Here is a 17,052-nt window from a genome sequence, read left to right on the forward strand (position 1 = left end):
TTACCAAGCTCAGAAGAACAGAATGCTGCTTTTCAGTTGCATATATCCTCATTGCTTATGATTTTACTTTGAATTGTGCAATTTATACTTTTTTTAATTTGTTTTTATTTTTGTCTGTGTGTTTGATGTTGGCCTTTAAACAAAACAAAACAAAACAACAAATCAACTTAAAGCCTTTGGCCACCACTCAACCTGCCAAGACTTCAACATCGAAAGCCAAAACTCAGCCCACTCCTCTCCCTAAGCAGCCGGCTCCCACCACCTTGGGTGGGTCAAATAAAAAGCCCATGAGCCTCGCTTCAGGCTTAGTGCCGGCTGCCCCGCCCAAACGCCCTGCTGCCGCCACTGCCAGGCCTTCCACCTTACCTTCAAAAGACGCAAAACCCAAGGTGAGTAGCCACCAAAGCCCTGTGCCAGGGAAACCATCTCCCCTCCTAGGGCCTGATCCCTCTCATTGCTGCCAGGCATTGGAACCAAGCAGGTGGAATAGGGGAAGGAGAGGAAGGAGACTTGAAAATCTTGAGGGCCCTCAGGGCATCTGTAGTCTCTGAAGGCCTTTCAGACTGTACCTTTCCCTGCCCTGCTCCGAGGCAGTACTGCATCTGCTTACGTTTCTTTTCCTTTCCCCCAGTTCTTCCTTGCTCTTCCTGTTTGAACACTTGATAGCCATTTTGGCCTACTCCGCATACTGTCGGGTACTCTTTTTGGTGTAAGTTCCCACATCATATTCCCTAGATTTGGTTCCTTGTGTTTCTCTTTAATCCTCCTGCAGAAGTGAGTTTTTGCCTGTTCCTTTTTTGAATAAGGTTTTCCAGCTAATCTCTGTAGATTCCAACAACGTGTGACAACTTCATTTGCTCTTGACATTGGGCTTCTCTCACTGGGCTCCCTCTGCAGTTCCTCAGTTTTCCAGCTCATCTGCATATTACTGCCTAGAAACTTGTCCATTTGGAGCGACAGTGGCTTCACAGGATTGTTCTAGAAGAGCAGGTGGAGTCTATGGCCACCTTCCTTAACGTTTTGTTTGAGAAGAGCCTTTCAGTCAGCTTGGTATTGTTCTTTCAGTACATGGTGGGCAGTAGTTCTCCCTGTTAAAATGTTAGCGTATCATCTAATCGTGTAAAGAAAATTAGTGGGGATGCCTGGGTGGTTCAGCAGTTGAGCGGCTGCCTTTGGCTAGGGGTGTGATCCTCCGGTCCCGGGGTCGAGTCCCACATCGGGCTCCTTGCGTAGAGCCTGCTTCTCCCTCTGCCTGTGACTCTGCCCCTCTCTCTCTCTCTCTCTCTCTCTCTCTCTCACTCAAGAATAAATAAATCTTTAAAAAAAAAAAAAAAAAGAAAGAAAATTAGTGGAACCTAAGAATTGTAGTCTAGGGTTGGAACCTGACAAAGAAATTAAGAAGTCTTGTCATAGACTAAGAATGCTAAAATATATAGCTTTCTGACCCTCATTTTCCCAGTTGACTGCTTTTCTTAATCATGAGAAGATGATTTATTTGCATAAGAGGGCAGAGGGAGGGCACCTGGGTGGCTGTCGTCTCATTTAATTGTCTGCCTTCAACTCAGGTGACCCCAATGCTGGGGTCCTGGGATCAAGCTGGGGCTCTCTGGTGGGGGCCGGGGGGTGTCAGTTTCTCCCTCTGCCCCTGCTCTCTCTCTCTTGAGTGTGCTCTCTCTAATACATAAATAAAGTCTTTAAAAAGAGCGTGGAGGTGGGGGCACATCTGGGTGACTCAGTTGGTTGGGCGTCTGCCTTTGGCTGAGGTCATGATCTCAGGGTCCTGGGATTGAGCCCCCATGTTGGACTCCCTGCTACATGCAGAGTCTGCTTGTCTCCCTCTACTTCTGTCCCTTCCCACTGCTCCTGCTCTTTCTCTCAAACAAATAAGTAAAATCTTAACAAAAAACAAAAAAAGAGGGCAGAGGGAAAGTGACTGAAGCCCTGGCACAGCAAATCCTGAGGCAGACAGAAGGGGGCTGAGGAAGGAGAGAAGGTCTCTTGAAATTTCACTCTGCAGTAGTAACAGTGAACTATACTGTACTGGTTCCTGTATATACGTTAATTCCTTTAATTCTGTCTCTCAACAACCCATGATGTGGGTATTAGTATTCTCATTTTATAGCTTAGCAAAATAGCCTTGCTAAGGTCCAGTGCTAATAGGTGGCAGAGCCAGTATGGAACTTGGGGCTGACTCCCAACACTGATGCTAAGGGCATCTGGCAACACTGTTCTTTCATGGCTTTTGCTATACAGCTTTTAGACAGCTGTAGCTTTGAGATACAGCTTACCTGGAAAAGTGATCTGCATTCCAGTTATTACTGTTTGTTTTTTAGGTAAGAAACAGATGAAAATATTTTGAGAGATTGATTAAAAACTAAAGTCTAATGAAATTTATTTTTATCCTTATTTTGGTAGATTGAAGAAGCAAACAAAGGGGGGAAATTTATTTAGGAAAAATAAGTAGATCCAGGATTCCAGTAGAAAAGAAAATTAAAATTGAGAAATAGCAGAGTAACTCCAATTAGGAAAGCGGCTGGTTCTTGCTGAAGCCAAAAGCCTGATGTCACATTTTTTAGAGCTATCTATCCCAAAAACCTTTTTTCCAGCTTATTTTACCACTATTATTAGCAAAAGAAGACCCTACTAGATTATTCTGAATCATGGTCCTAATACTGAGAATTTGAAGGAGACCTCAGAGAGTATCTGATCTTACAGCAGATCTTACAGCAGACAGGAGGGAATCCCCTCTACACAAAATCCTGCCATCTATTCTGAACAGAGCTGGTAGCTGAGCTAGTTCCTCCACTTCCAGCCTTAGGGTTCTTCCTGCCGTACTAAGGGACTTCATTTGTAGAAATGGTCATTAGCCTGCCTTTTCAGGGTTAGACTTTAATTAGATGCCAGCCCTTAATTTCTGAGCACCTTCTTAGCTGATTTTTCATTTAAGCTGTATCCTGCTCATCTTCACTGACATATACTACCCTGTGTGGCCATTTCTCTTAGAGTAAAAGAGCTAGACACACTGTGTCTGTGCTTTGGCTTATTCTCGTGAGTAACCTGGAACTCTTTTCTACTCCTGTAGAAGGAAACAAGCTAAATTGATTCCTTCCCTTCGTTACTAGTGACGACATGCCCAGCCTCCATGAAAGACGAGCTAGAGTGACCCAGATGCCAAGTATCTGCACTTGAGAGATTTTCCTTTAGTGCTCTCAATCATGACTGTGACATCAGTGCTTCTCATTCCCTCTGGTGGTCAGACCTGCCCCTCCACCCACCATGTCTTATCCCTGTGCTCTCAGAGACTTCTCTTCCTCTATTCTCTTAACACTACATAGCATCAAAGCTGGTCCCCAGAGCTCTGTTCCGACCTCTTTTATCCAACTGAGGAAATAAAGCCCAGAGAGGCCTTGTGATTTGCCCAGGAACACACTGTGAGTTGGGGGCCCAATAAGGGTTGGAGCTCAGACTTCTGATCTGACTGGTTAGGCCAACATTCTCACCATTTGCAGCCCTAACCCAGCATTCCCTGGATACATCTTAGCCAAAAGAATGACTGAATTTGAACATAATTTTTATTTTTTTGTGTTGTTTACACATTTATTTATCTTTAGTCAAGTAATTAAATACTGATGTATTTAATGTATTTATTTGTTTATTTATTTATTTTATTTAATGTATTTAAATACATTAGATCCTGAGATAAACTTCATTTGCGATGTGGTCTCTGTTTCTGGTTTTGTTCATTCTCACTGGTTCAGGTTGGATTGAGATAGTTAGACTCCCCAATTCCTGACTCCAGCTAACACAGCACCCTGCATGGCCCGCCTCTCACTTTGTCTGAAGGACTTAGATGTTAGAGCAGCATAGATTACTTACAATCAGTAAGTGCCAAATCCACAGTAGTCCTGTTTTCTGGTGTCCTCTAACGTGACCTCCTGGGGCTCTTGGTGACCTGCAGCTCTTATTCCCACTTCCCTGTTACCAGCCTATTGCAGAGGCAAAGATTCCTGAGAAGCGAGCCTCGCCATCCAAGCCAGCCTCTGTCCCGGCCCTCAGGCCTGGCTCCAGGGGCACCCAGACTGTTCCAAAAGCCACAGCTGCCACCAGTCCTGCCTCTGCGGGGTCAAGCAGCAGGAGCCCCCCCACACCTGTGCCCAAGAGGCCCACTGGTGAGTACTGTCACCCTTCGCCCCCATGGGAACTAGTGGGGAGAAAGGTGAGGCCTTGGCTTTGCCCAGCCCCAGCTCCAGCCAGCGTCACAGAAGGCCCTGCATCTGTTTGTGCACTAGTCCTTAATGGGGTACACAAAAATTGGACCCTTGATCTCCACACGAGGCTAGCAATTATGTATATTCAGAAAATTCTTGAGTAAAAAGGATTCTCATGGACTCCCAGATAGGAATTACTGTCCCTTTCTTGGTAACTTCACAATACTCAGCACATCATGGTCATGGGCTTACCTAATAGAAAAGAAATGGTTCAGTGCCACTGGTGTATGCTGAGAAGCCACTTCTGAGACCATGTGGAAGGCACGTGCAAGGCTGGAGAAAAGAATGAGATAGAATGCATGGCCACGTATGTTCCGGAAGGGCATGGTCTTCACCCTTTACTCCACATTTATTCCCAGAGACTAGCACAGCTCGTGGCCCAAAAGGGACCTCCAGTAATTGTTGAATGAATGAATGAATGAATGAATCTTAGGATTAGATGAGCCACTCACTAGGTCAGTTTGTTAAACATTTAATGTTCAAAAGTGTATGTTTGTGCAGCTGTCAAGACTGAGGGAAAACCTGCAGACATGAAGAAGACAGCTACAAAGTCTGTACCAGGTAACACCCCATCCCCCACTTTGTGGAACCCTAATAGAAACCCCTACCTCTCTGTGGCTGTAAGGCTCCCTTCTGCTCTCTCTTCCTGAACCCTTGTTATCTCTCACTCTTACCTTTGCAGCTGACTTGAGTCGCACCAAGACCACCACCACCACCAGTTCCGTGAAGAAGAACACCACTGTCCCTGGGGCAGCCCCCACGGCAGGAGTGGCTCCCAGCCGAGCCAAGCCTACACCTCCGCCTTCCCGGCCCTCTGGGACTCCTTCCTCAGACAAGAAGCCCATGTCCACCAAGCCCAGCTCCTCTACCCCGAGGCTGAGCCGTCTCTCTACCAATGCTTCTGCCCCTGATCTGAAGAACGTCCGCTCCAAGGTTGGCTCCACGGAAAACATCAAGCACCAGCCTGGAGGAGGCCGGGTGAGTCCAGGTGGCCGGGGGCCCTCAGCATGCTGGCCCTTGCTACTTCCCCTGCCACACCCACCTGCTATTCCCCAGGCATGTCTTCACATCAGCCCAAGGCGCCCACAGAAGAGGAAGGGCAGTTCAAGACATCGGATTCAGTGCTAGAGTCATTCAGCCTGGGCTCCAAGTCCAGCTGCAGGCTTTCTCTTCCTATCTCCATCAGAGGAGCTCCTGTTCTGGACTTTGGGGTTTAGGCTTACATTTTTGTTTGGAAGCAAAAGGGTTCTTTTACTTAGTAACAAGGCAACAGGGGAGGACTGTAAGATGGTGTGAAGGTGAGAGATGTGCTCCCTACCCCTGTGCTGTTTGAGTGGCAAGCGCTGTAAGAGGTGGGAGCCTTGACTTAGGCAGGCTGCCTGAGGGAGGACAGGGTGTCCTCTCATGGCTGGGATGACTCGCTGCTGCAGGCCTCCTACTTTCCTAATTGGCAGGGCTGCCCTGGAGAGTCGCCACAGAGTGCAGCAGGGCAGGCCCCTGTGCTTCACGAAGCTCAAGGATTTTCTGGTTGTATCTACCCCAGAATTATTTGTCAGCTATTAGCAATGATGGGAGGTAGTGGCAAAAGTCCCAGTTTAAGTCCTTGGAGCAGTAACCTTCTCATTTCCTATGTGATTTTCTCGCACTTAAACTACCACCTCCCACTCGGTAGGATAGCTTAAATCGCTTCAACCCAGAGCCTTTAAAAAATTGAACGGGGCCCAAAATGAGGCAGAGTCCTGGTATTTTTGGAAGACACTGGGATTAGTCTGGACTAAGCCCCTGACAGTGGCTTTTGCTAAGAAGCTGTGGCTCTGGCATACCCAGTGCATGAGCCCATCTCCCCTTTCCTATACTCCTCTAATGCTTTCCTTGGACAAAAGTTACAGGTAGTCTTGGTGGGGAGTCAAGTGACTTGGCCTGGTGATGAAATTCTTTTCTGTTCCAACATACCTGAATAGTGTGATTCTTCCCATCTTCAGTAGTGGCTCCCTGTTGACTATGGCAGCTTGGGGTGGGGACATCTGAGTGGGAGGGCATTGTGATTGAAAAACACGCGCTCAAAATCACTAACTTAGTCCTCCTTCCCACCTTCTCTCTGAATGGTGTCTTAAACTCTTCCTCGGGTCTCAAGACTTTGGTCTGCAGCTCCTTCCCCTGGCTGGTCCTCTCTGGGAAATGGTGTTTTTTTTCTGTAGGAGCAAGGATGACCTGCTTCTGCCTGGTGGCCTGGCCTGGATTTGAGTCCCCTACAGCTTTCTTCCCTTCTTGGCATTTGGGCTCTTACCCTCTTGGTTTGAAACATGCCCTCCCTTTATCTCCATCCAGGCCAAGGTAGAGAAAAAAACAGAGGCATCTGCTCCGGCTCGAAAGCCTGAACCTAACGCAGTCACTAAAACAGCTGGTCCCATTGCGAGTGCACAGAAACCACCTGCTGGGAAAGTGAGTTTTATTTAGACTTTTACCTCTGGAAGGTAAAAGATGATAAACTGTTTCTTCAGCCTAAGTCACTTTCCCTTCTATTGCACTTTTTTCCTGTCCTTAACTGGTTTCTACTTTGCCCCCGCATTCCCTCCTCTTTGTCAGATGACTGACTCAGCCATCAGAAATATTTTTGTATTAGCCCTGACAGTAACAGAGTTGGGAGCCCATTACCCTTTGGGGAATACTCATTCAGCTGGATAAAATGGATCCAAAAACCTTCAGCCACTTCCTTCACACTGACCTTGATGTGAAACCCCACCTGTTTCATATGTAAAAACACACACCATGAGCATCCGGATTCTTCTACAGTGAGACATGGTGTTGGCTAGTTCCAGCCCCAGGAACCCTGGAGCACTGGTGCTTTATATTGACCTAGGAGGCCCCTTTCATAACATGCTGGCTGTGGAGATAGTTTCATTTGCCCTGGTTCCCCATGTCACCTCCTCACCTAAAGTTCAGGAGCTCATTCCCACCAGAAACCCATTCAGCCCAGGGATTGTACAGGTACGCGGAAACTCTAGGTTCTTTCCTCTTGCCTCCACATCTTGGAACTAAGCCCCTCCTGCTTGCTATGGGAACCTTCTTCCCTTAGCTGTGGCAAGTAGGTGATCTCTAAGCCCAAGGAGTTGATACAGTCGATGAGCTTTTGAGGGGACTCCTCTTAGAGGCCCTGTGGGTCTCAGGTTGAGAGCAGGGTTTCATTAGAAAACGGTTTGTTAACCAGTTATTTATCACTTACATTGTACAGAAGGCATGAAATAGTAAGAGGATTGGAGTTAGAATTTCTCGGGGTAGATTGCTCTGTGGAAAACTCTTCAGCTTGGGGCCTGCTTCATTTGTGAAGAGCTCTGAGGCAAAGGAAGGAAGGAAGCTGGCAACTGTTTCTTTTCCAGAAGGCTCAAAGAGAATTCTTTGTCCCTGCCCTTAGAGCCTGGGCCTTTGTGTGGCTGCATTCCAGGGGGAGCCATTCATAAGCACTACAGCATTGAGGTGTATGCGCCCCACCCCCACCACACGCCCGCCCGCCCGCCCAATTAGGCATCACTGCAGCTCTGCTTGAAGCCGGTTCTCTTTGCTCACAAAATTCACAGGGCACAGGATTGGACATCTGGTGGATAGAAGGAAGTGTTTGACCCTTGAGTTGAAAAAAAAATCTAGACCAGAATCTCACTGGTCCTGTGCTTTCTGGAGCCCCCAGCCCCGAGACCAACAGGCTGCTTGTGGAGTGTGGCACTGCTGAGGCTTGGCCTGTGCTCCCCCTGGTGTCCTGACTGTGCACGGCAGCTCCTGCGGCCTCTGTTCTGTTTGCATTTGTAACTAAGCTCTGATGTCCCTTCTTTCCTGCAGCAGATCTGTGCCCCTGGAGCCAGCTGCCCAGTGCTTCTCAGAGCAGCCTTTCCTCCCATAGAGGGTCTGGCTGCTGCAGTTCCCAGGCCCAGATTTAAGGGAAGTGCCAAACTTGGGTGAGGACCATTCCAGATGAGCAGGACCCTCACATAGAGGAGTGGCCAGACACTGCCGTGGCTCTCAGGGAGGGAGCAGGCGGGTGCAGGGGCAGGGCTGCTGCTGGCTGGGCCTCGTGAGCCACAGCCCAGCCCCAAGGAGCAGTGAGGAGAACCCCATAGCCCTTCAGCATCTGCTTCTGTCCTTGTGTCGTTTGTTCCTGTCTTCACTCCCTTTCCTACTTCCTTCAGATTACTTCCCCTGTGCTTCCCCACCGCCATTCTGCTGCAGCTGGGGGCAGAGCTGTAACAGCACTCTTTGTCAGTCACTGTGATCACGTGTGGACTCACTGCCTGCCCCGTGTTGGTTCTAACCAGCCCTCTCCCTTTGTGTTGTTTTTTTTTCTGTTCTCTAACACTCCAGGTCCAGATAGTCTCCAAAAAAGTGAGCTACAGCCATATTCAGTCCAAGTGTGGTTCCAAGGACAATATTAAGCATGTCCCTGGAGGTGGTAATGTAAGTATGAGCTCTGGACAGCTGGTGTCTTAAGGCCCAGCCTCTGGTGGGCACAGAGGGGAGAGGACCACCTGCCCTCGCTCACTGGGACACGGCAGCCTGGCCCAGGCCTTGTTTCTAGATGCCGGCTAGTGGAGTGAGGGGAGGCCTCCATGCTCCGGTGTGTTTAGATGACTGTTTCTAGGAAATCCCTCAATGTAATAAGCCAGTGACACCCACTCGGCATCTTCTCACCCATCTTCCCTGTCTGCTCTCCTCCCCTCTTCCCCTTTTGTGAATCATCCTCCTTTTACTCCCTCAGCCGTCCTTTTCTCTTCGGCCCCTTCTTCCATCCAGATGTTCTTTCATCATGCTGCCCTCCTGTGCCAGCCCTAAGCTCTGTTGGGGACACAGGTGACTCTGGCACCCAGGGAGGCCCTGGCCTAGTGGTAAAGAACAGCCTGTTGGCTCTCCACGTGTCCCTGTGACAACGCCCGGGCAGGTGGGACTCCAGCACATGCTTCTTTCCCCGCCCTAGAGTGATGGAGCCCCTCCTATCCAGTCTCCCTTGGCTTCATTCGATTCCTTCTCCCTACTGCCTTGAACTGGACTGAGTCCTGCTCCACTCATCTTTTCCATTTTCAGGCTGGGTCCCTCCTGCCCCCTCAGCTGCCCCCTCAGCCATCCTGCCCATGTCTCACAGTCTCCCCACCCAGTAGTTCTGTTGTGAGGGATCAGCCTTATGTCCCTCTCTTGCCCCATACAAGTTCCCTCACAGCGCCTCCTTCCAGTCACTTCCCCTCCAGTGGCATTCCTGCCATGGACAGAAACTGCGTCCTGACATGGAGGTCGTGCCCCTGCCTGGCTTGGTAGGTGCCCAGACGTGAGCCAGCCTGGTGTGGGATCAGCTGAAGTGGGTGAAGCGTTTAAAGACAGTATCTGGTTCAGGTGATAGAGATCCAACTTATGAGGGCCCCAGGTAGGCATCGGCTTTAGCTTTTTCGGCCTAGATGAAAGCAGGAGGTGAGCAGGGGACCCTGAAGGAACTGGTCCTTGTGTGTTTGACAGAAACGCATTTAGTGTGGTGTGTGGTGCATGTACGAGCATCATTTATCACCTGCTGCGGTCTTCCTACACAGCTTACACATGACTTCCAAGATTATTTTTAAGATTTTTTTTTTAAGATTTTATTTATTTATGAGAAACACAGAGAGAGGCAGAGACCTAGGCCAAGGGAGAAGCAGGCTCCCTGCAAGGATTCCGATGTGGGACTCAATCTGGGATCCTGGGATCATGCTGAAGGCCGATGCTCAACCACTGAACCACCCAGGTGTCCCTAAAGCATTTATTTAAAAATATTTTTAAAAATTTATTTGAGAGAGAGTGCGTGGGGTGAGGGCTGGGGGAAAATGACCAAGCAGGAGGCAGAGGGACAGGCAGACTTCACGCTCACTGCACAGCCTGATACGGGGCTCGATCTCACAACTTGAACCGAAATCAAGAGTCAGCCGCTGAACCCGGGCACTCTGTAAGCATTTTATTGTAGGAGGCTCCCTTTAGACAGAGGCATTAGGAAGTGGCCTGGGAGAACAGTATTTGCAGGTGGGAAGAGGAGAATGAGCAACCTGGATTGTCCTTCTTTCCCTCTTCCCCTGCATAAAGCCACCACAGATAAACAGGCCATGGACAAAGAGCAGGCCTGCTGTGCACGTAGAACAGGGTCACAGGTCACACACAAACCCCGTTTCCCCCTGGATGGGGATTCTGAGGCAAACACCCAGAGGCGTGGATCCTGGAGCAGGATCCCAGCTAGTGGTCCAGAGTGCCCTGTGTACATGCATGTGTCCTCCTCGAGAGCCAGCAGGACATGAGGGCAGGGAATGTAGCAGGTTTAACCCTGATTTAAGATGTTGTGGCCGTTTTTCTTCCATTTCATCCTCGTGAGGGGAGACGTGTGTGTGAAGGGTTCTAGACCTGGCGGCTGTGTCATTTCTGCAGCCTGTACCACTGTGTCCAGCAGGCTCGAGGTGTCACAGGCCAGTGGGGCAGACTGTGCGAGTAGCTAGAGCGAGGTAGAAGGGATGCCGGGGTTGGTGGTGCAGTGAGAGGACTGCAGAGGTGGCATGGCATGGCTTCTGCTGGCCATCAGGCTTCGCTGGGGGAGGACATCTGAGAAATTCATGTCCTAGGCCAGGGAAGTGGCACATATCTCCCTAAAGCATCAAGCACAGGTGAGTGGCCAGGGGAGGATGCTGCCAGGGTGTGGGTGGGATTGTCTAGAATGGACTGTGGCTTCTCTGCATACCAGCCTCAGGAGGCAGAGCTACGTCTCATATAGTGGGCCTTGTTAAGTGAGGGTGACATGGTTAAGCTTTTTAAAACTTGCAGCTATAGAAAATTGTTAAATACATACAAAAATAGGGAAAAAATTACAACGAACTGGATATACCTTTTACCTGGCTTCATTTATTATCCTTGTGGGCAGTTGTTTGTTTTTTTAAAATGTATTTATTTTAAATGATCTCTACACCCAGTGTGGGGCTCGAACCCAGGCCCGGCGATTAAGAATTGCACGCTCCAAGCCAGCCAGGCGCCCCTCCTTGTGGCCAATCTTACCTACTATGCATACTGTCCCCTGCCCCAACAATTTTGAAGCTAGGCCTAGATACATCATTCATCTGCAAATATTCCATTTATAACTTCAAAAAGATAAGAACTCTTGAATGTATCGTGTGTGTATATATGTATACGTATGTATGTGTTTGTAAAACTCCCACTGATGTGTTAAAATAGGTTTGCTTATTCAAATCAGGAATACAACTAAGGTCCATAAGTTGTGATCGGTTGATGTGTCTCTTGTCTTTTATAATCTTAGGTTTCTTTTACTCTATAGGCTCCCTTCAATTTTTTTTTTTTTTTTTTAGCGGTATTTTTCATGAGTGAACCAAGTAGCTTGTCCCAGAATCTGGATTCTGCTGATTTACATCCCTGTGGTTTCATTTAACATATCCCATTGTCCCTTGGTATTCTTTACATTAATTCAGGTTTTATTTCTCCCCCCAACCCCCCAGATTTTTGCAGGACTTCCATTGATAGTGGTGGTATTGTCAGGAGGCACATCATGTTCCACTCTTTGGTTGTGTGTGTGTGTGTGTGTCTTTCTGATGGCCAGTACTTAGATCCATGCATTCAGTAGGGGTGTACTATGGTGAGACTCTAATTATATCAGTCCTTCTTTGCTTATTGGCCAGAGTATATCTATAAAGCCCAATTTCCCCTAGTCAGCTATTCTTTACTTAAGAACCAGGCAAGAGGTAAAGAAATGGTGGCTTCAGCGGCAGAAGACTCTCTCAAGAAATGTGGGCTCCAGACCTTGGCAAGTGAGCTCCGTACCTCCTCATGGGAGTCTCAGGGATGGCACAGAGGAGTTTGCCACCATTGCTGCGGGTCACAATTGTCTTGGTTTAAGGAGCTGCCAGACATTTGGTTGAGAAAAGTACTTCCCTGTGTTCTCATCTAGAGAGAATTGCAGCCTTGTTGGGAATAGGAGACAAAGCAGAGGTTATTTTGTGGGTGATTGGTACTTTGTAAATGATTACTGAACGTGTGAAGCAGTTAATGTCCTGGTGATGCCGTTGTACCTTCAAGAGATGATGTGGGACATCTGGGTGGCTCAGCAGTTAAATGTCTGCCTTTGGCTCAGGGTGATCCCGGAGTACTGGGATCAAGTCCCACATCGGGGTCCTTGCATGGAGCCTGCTTCTCCCTCTGCCTATGTCTCTGCCTCTCTCTTTTCTGTCTCTCATGAATAAATAAACTCTTTAAAAAACAAAAACAGTTGATGTGCAGAAGAGGTGGAGTGAAATTAGAGCCAGGGAAAGCTTTGAAGAAGGTGACCCTTGAGCTGGCCTTTAAAGGACATGGAAGAGGGACTCCTGGGTGGCTCAGCAGTTGAGGGTCTGCTTTCGGCTCAGGGCGAGCTCCTGGAGTCTAGGATCGAGTACAATGTTGGGTTCCCTGCAGGAAGCCTGCTTCTCCCTCTGCCTATGTCTCTGCCCCTCTCTCTTTCTTTCTGTGTGTCTCTCATGAATAAATAAATAGAATCTTTAAAATAAATAAAGGTTGGGAAAGAGCAGTGGGCTCACTAGGCTAAGGAGCAGTATGAGCAGAGAGTGAGAATGGCTCGAGCAAGCTGCAGATTCCGGAAAGTTACTCTGTGGCAGGCCCTGGGTTGTGGGTGGCCATGTAAAAATGCAGTAGGCATCACAGATGTTCTCTGGCAGTACAGTGGAAACCATATTTCCTGACACTGAAGAAGAAAAGACTGGGTCCTAGAAGGTAGTCATTGGATGACATTGTGATAAAACCCCACCAGAGGGTGTGCCAGCTGCCGACAGGGCTCCCTGGAGCCCTGCATTAAGGGCCTGACCGCAGTGGAAAGCCAGGCTCTTCCATAGAACCAGGGAACAACTGGGCCACTCATAGGCCAGACCCTGGAGTTTTCATCCCAGAACCCAGTGCCCACCTGTAGATGAATCCTTTCCTAAGTTAAACACATGCCATCAGTCCCCATAGCAAGATGCTTTTCCAAGGCTTCTTCAGGGCAGACATCATTCAAAGTTTGTTGGCCACCTTAAAAGCCTGGCCAAGTACAGAGGACACCCAAACCAGTCTCCATCCCCAACATGATTCATTTCAGATAAAAGACTATTCATCCTTGTGATTCCTCACCAACTATGGACAGAATGTCAGATGAGCAAAAGGCATTGTAGAGCCTGGAGGCTGTGCTCGGTTGCTGCAGATGTGGGGTTCCAGGCTGCTGGCTTGGGCTGTGTGAACATACATGACTGCGCTAGGCGCTGCTCTTTGGGAGAATGAGGTGGCTTGTGCATAAAGTTAGTACCCTTAAATAATGAGCAGAGCAACCAAAACTGAACATTTCTCACATATAAATTAGCACAGTTTTGTTGGTGGTGGTTTGTTTGGATTTTTTTTAATTCATGAGAGAGAAAGAGAGAGAGAGGCAGAGACATAGGCAGAGAGAGAAGCAGACTCCATGCAGGAAACCCAGTGTGGGACTCAATCTCGGGACTCCAGGATCACACCCTGGGATGAAGGCAGACACTTAACTTCTGAGCCACCCAGGCGTCCCTGTTTTTAAAATTTTTATTTGCACTTATTTTATGCAGTATTTACTCCTGGGCCATAAGTTTTTGTTTCTTCGGTTTCTTCTGGGATATCTTTTTCTTCTGTGCAATCTGCCCTTCTGGTTTAGGAACAATCTGCTCTTTTTCAGTAATGATCATCTCTGCAGCAGGGGAGGGCTCATGAACAGGTGAATCCAACCATATAACTTCTCTGCTGTATCTTTGGGGCTTTGTTCATCTGGATGTTCTCCATGAACAGGGAATCTGCATCTCAACCCTTAAGTTCCACATTACTCTCTGCATTTTTAAGTATGTGTAGAAAAATTCAGCACTCTTTTTGGGCCACCATCCCTGTGTCCAGCCCCACTGTTTGGCCTGGGCACACCTACCAACTCTATCACTCTACCATCGTGGCAATGGCACAGCACACATTGCTTCTGCGAAGTGACATCTTTCAGATACTTGGTGGCCTACTCTGGAGGGCCTGGGTGGTTTCATATGTGTTCTTAAAGTGAACACGAAGATTTGAACCTCTTTATTTGCATGATTTTGTAGGGTTTTCTGGGTCAAGTGAATAGCAAACCATTTCCAGAGATCACCTCACACTGCTTACGGGAATAGCTTATGTTACTGGGTTTAATGGAAATATCCAGTGCTGGGAGGGGATGGTGGGTGCCCATTGTCACATTCCTGGAAAGCAATTAGTCCTTATGCTTAAAGAAGTTTAATACATATAGTCTGAACCTTTGACTAGCTAAATTCTCGGTGTCTTGCTTGCGGGGTCATCAGAATTGCCATGACTTCTATCCACAAAGATGTTTATTGTTGCCATGGTGATTTGTTTTTTAAAAATTTATTTTAGAGTGAGAGAAGAGAGAGGTAGAGGGGGAGAGAGAATCCTAAGCAGACTCCACACTGTGTGCAGAGCTCACAGGGCTTGGTCCTATATTCCCAAGAACACAACCCAAGCTGAGCCTGAGAGTCAGATACCCAACCGACTGCACCACCCAGACACCCCTATTGCTGCCATGGTTTTAATGGTGAAAAATCTGAAAAAATCTAAATGTTCAATATCAGGCATGAGTTAGGTTTATGTAAGATCTCACAGGGTAGATTATCATGTGGCCCCCTCTTTGCATTTCTCAACTTTTGTGGGAAAATGCTGGTAACATGAATTAAGCAGGGGTACACGTCATAGATGGATACATTCCTATGCGGTCAGCTAGGAGGGAAGAATGCTCTGGAAAGACCTGGGAGGGGAACACTGAAACATCATTCCAGATTATCTCTGAGCAAAGGGTTGATGGGTGAGATTTCAGGTGGAACAAAATGACATTTCGGGAGATTTGGATCCAGAAAAATGGGAGAAGACCTGCCTGGCAGCTGCACAGCTAGGGCAGGGAGGAAACAGCCTGGCGTGTGTGGGAACATTGGTTTGGTCTGGCTGGAGGTGGGTCCCAAAGCAGCAGGCAGGGCGAGGATGGATTTCCACTTGGGGATATGAACCTGACCTTGAGCAGACTCAGATCAGTCCCTTCGCAGGGAGAGGAGAAATCTGAACGTGGAGAAGATTATAAAGGGAACACAGGTTTGGCTCTGAAATACACCCTCTCTCTGAGGCAGTAATACTTTTGTGATTTGTTTCTCAGGTTCAGATTCAGAATAAGAAGGTGGACATCTCTAAGGTCTCCTCCAAATGTGGGTCCAAGGCTAACATCAAGCACAAACCTGGTAAGTGCTGTCTGTCCCCACCCCTTACCCCAGCATGCCTGGGGTGTGTGGTCCTGGCAAGGCCCCCAGGTTTCGCCTCCATGCTTTTGTCATTCCATAAAGACTCCTGTAGCTGCCCCACCTAGGAGGCGGTGATGGAAAGCACAGGGTTGAGTGCCTGGTGGTGGTGGCAGTGGGGAGATCTGGGTGCAGACCTCTTAGGTGCACCTGATGAGGGGTGGGCGTCATTGTATCAAGGACCAGCTTTGTGTGCGGTGCTCCTGGACTGCGTGTCAGGAGCTGATGCCACAGAAGTTGTCAGATTAGCAGGGGCTGTTCCTAGGTAGCGGAACATCAGCTGCCAGCTCTGGCAGGTCCTAGAGTTGTCCGGGAGCATGGGCCAGGCCGCGGCTAGGGACCTGACTGCTCTAACCATGCACGATCGACCCAGCAGCCCCCAGCAGAGGCCTCCAAACAGCAGGGACAGTGGGGATGCGGCCTGGGCTGAGCAGAGCATGACAGTGGACCTGCAGGTAGGCAGGTACGGGCAGCAGGCCGTGGCTGGCAGACCTGGCTTCTCGCAGGTCAGGCACCAGGGGCCAGTTCCCTCCCGGCAGGATGTGCCATCATCCATTTTAGAAAGTGTTCTGTTCAAGAGGATCCGAATGACTTGGCCCTTAACGCACCTTCATTTTCCCCCTTTTGTCTGGAAAATCCAGTTTTGTGCCACACCTACTTCAGTAAGCCAAAGCCACTGAAGCCAGGCTTGTGGCTATGGGGGAGGGCTGGGTCAGTGTGCAGGAGAGCTGCAAACCTGACAGGGGCCGGTGCTCTGGTTTGGGCTAGGAGCCAAGGAGATGGCCATGTGACAGCAGGGCTCACAGGGAAGCCAGGCTGCTGGGCGTTGAGGGGGAGGCCCCAGATCCTGTGGCAACTCTGGCTGTGAGCTCGCCCTGGTGCACAGGCCACCTTCCTGGCCCAACTGTGCCCGGGCCCCAGCACTGGTCCATCCGTGCCTGTCCTTTGTCATCTCCCTGCCAACACCACTCCTGCCTCTCCTCCTCCTGCTGCACCACAACAGAGCCACTTCCCACGTTCCTTCTTCTCACTGCAGTGAAGTTTATTTCAGCAGCTCAGACGACCCTTCATACTCTCTCCTGACAGCTCAACTTCAGGGCAGTCACTCCTCTTTTCCAGCATCAGTTCGAGCAGCTGTGAAACAAGAATCCCGACCCTGACATGGCATTTATTAAAAGGAAGCTGGGGCATCCCGCACCCCCCAGTCAGTCACAGGCAGTTGTTACATTGCCAAGAGAACCTAAGGCAGCACAGTCAAGGCACCTTCAGGAGCTTGGTTGGAGGCTGTGCTGTGGGGCTGTGGTGGAGTGAGGGCAACTTCTCTGTGGAGATGCTCCCGCTGGCCAGGTGCAGGTTGTCAGCCTGCCTTTGAGAAGATGAGCCGTGTGTGACAAGCATGTGCACTGTCCTTCCCTCCTTTGTCCTCA

The 17,052-nt window shown here is 49.0% G+C and overlaps 1 protein-coding gene across 36 annotated transcripts in view; it reads left to right on the plus strand.

The window, feature by feature from the left end:
• The window catches only part of MAP4 (microtubule associated protein 4), a 204,522-nt gene that overhangs the window by 182,736 nt on the left and 4,734 nt on the right, over positions 1–17,052 (plus strand). For 16 of the 36 annotated variants that reach the window (XM_072786384.1, XM_072786369.1, XM_072786374.1 and 13 more), the window contains 7 exons: positions 174–389; positions 3,986–4,169; positions 4,770–4,829; positions 4,951–5,246; positions 6,597–6,710; positions 8,619–8,711; positions 15,487–15,568. In XM_072786384.1, the coding sequence (XP_072642485.1) occupies positions 174–389; positions 3,986–4,169; positions 4,770–4,829; positions 4,951–5,246; positions 6,597–6,710; positions 8,619–8,711; positions 15,487–15,568 (1,045 nt within the window). The remainder of the gene's footprint in view (positions 1–173; positions 390–3,985; positions 4,170–4,769; positions 4,830–4,950; positions 5,247–6,596; positions 6,711–8,618; positions 8,712–15,486; positions 15,569–17,052) is intronic. The other 20 variants (XM_072786372.1, XM_072786371.1, XM_072786375.1 and 17 more) reach the window with 6 other exon arrangements.

This window comes from Canis lupus, chromosome 19 (assembly GCF_048164855.1).
Source record: "Canis lupus baileyi chromosome 19, mCanLup2.hap1, whole genome shotgun sequence".
Classification (NCBI taxonomy): Eukaryota; Metazoa; Chordata; class Mammalia; order Carnivora; family Canidae; genus Canis; species Canis lupus.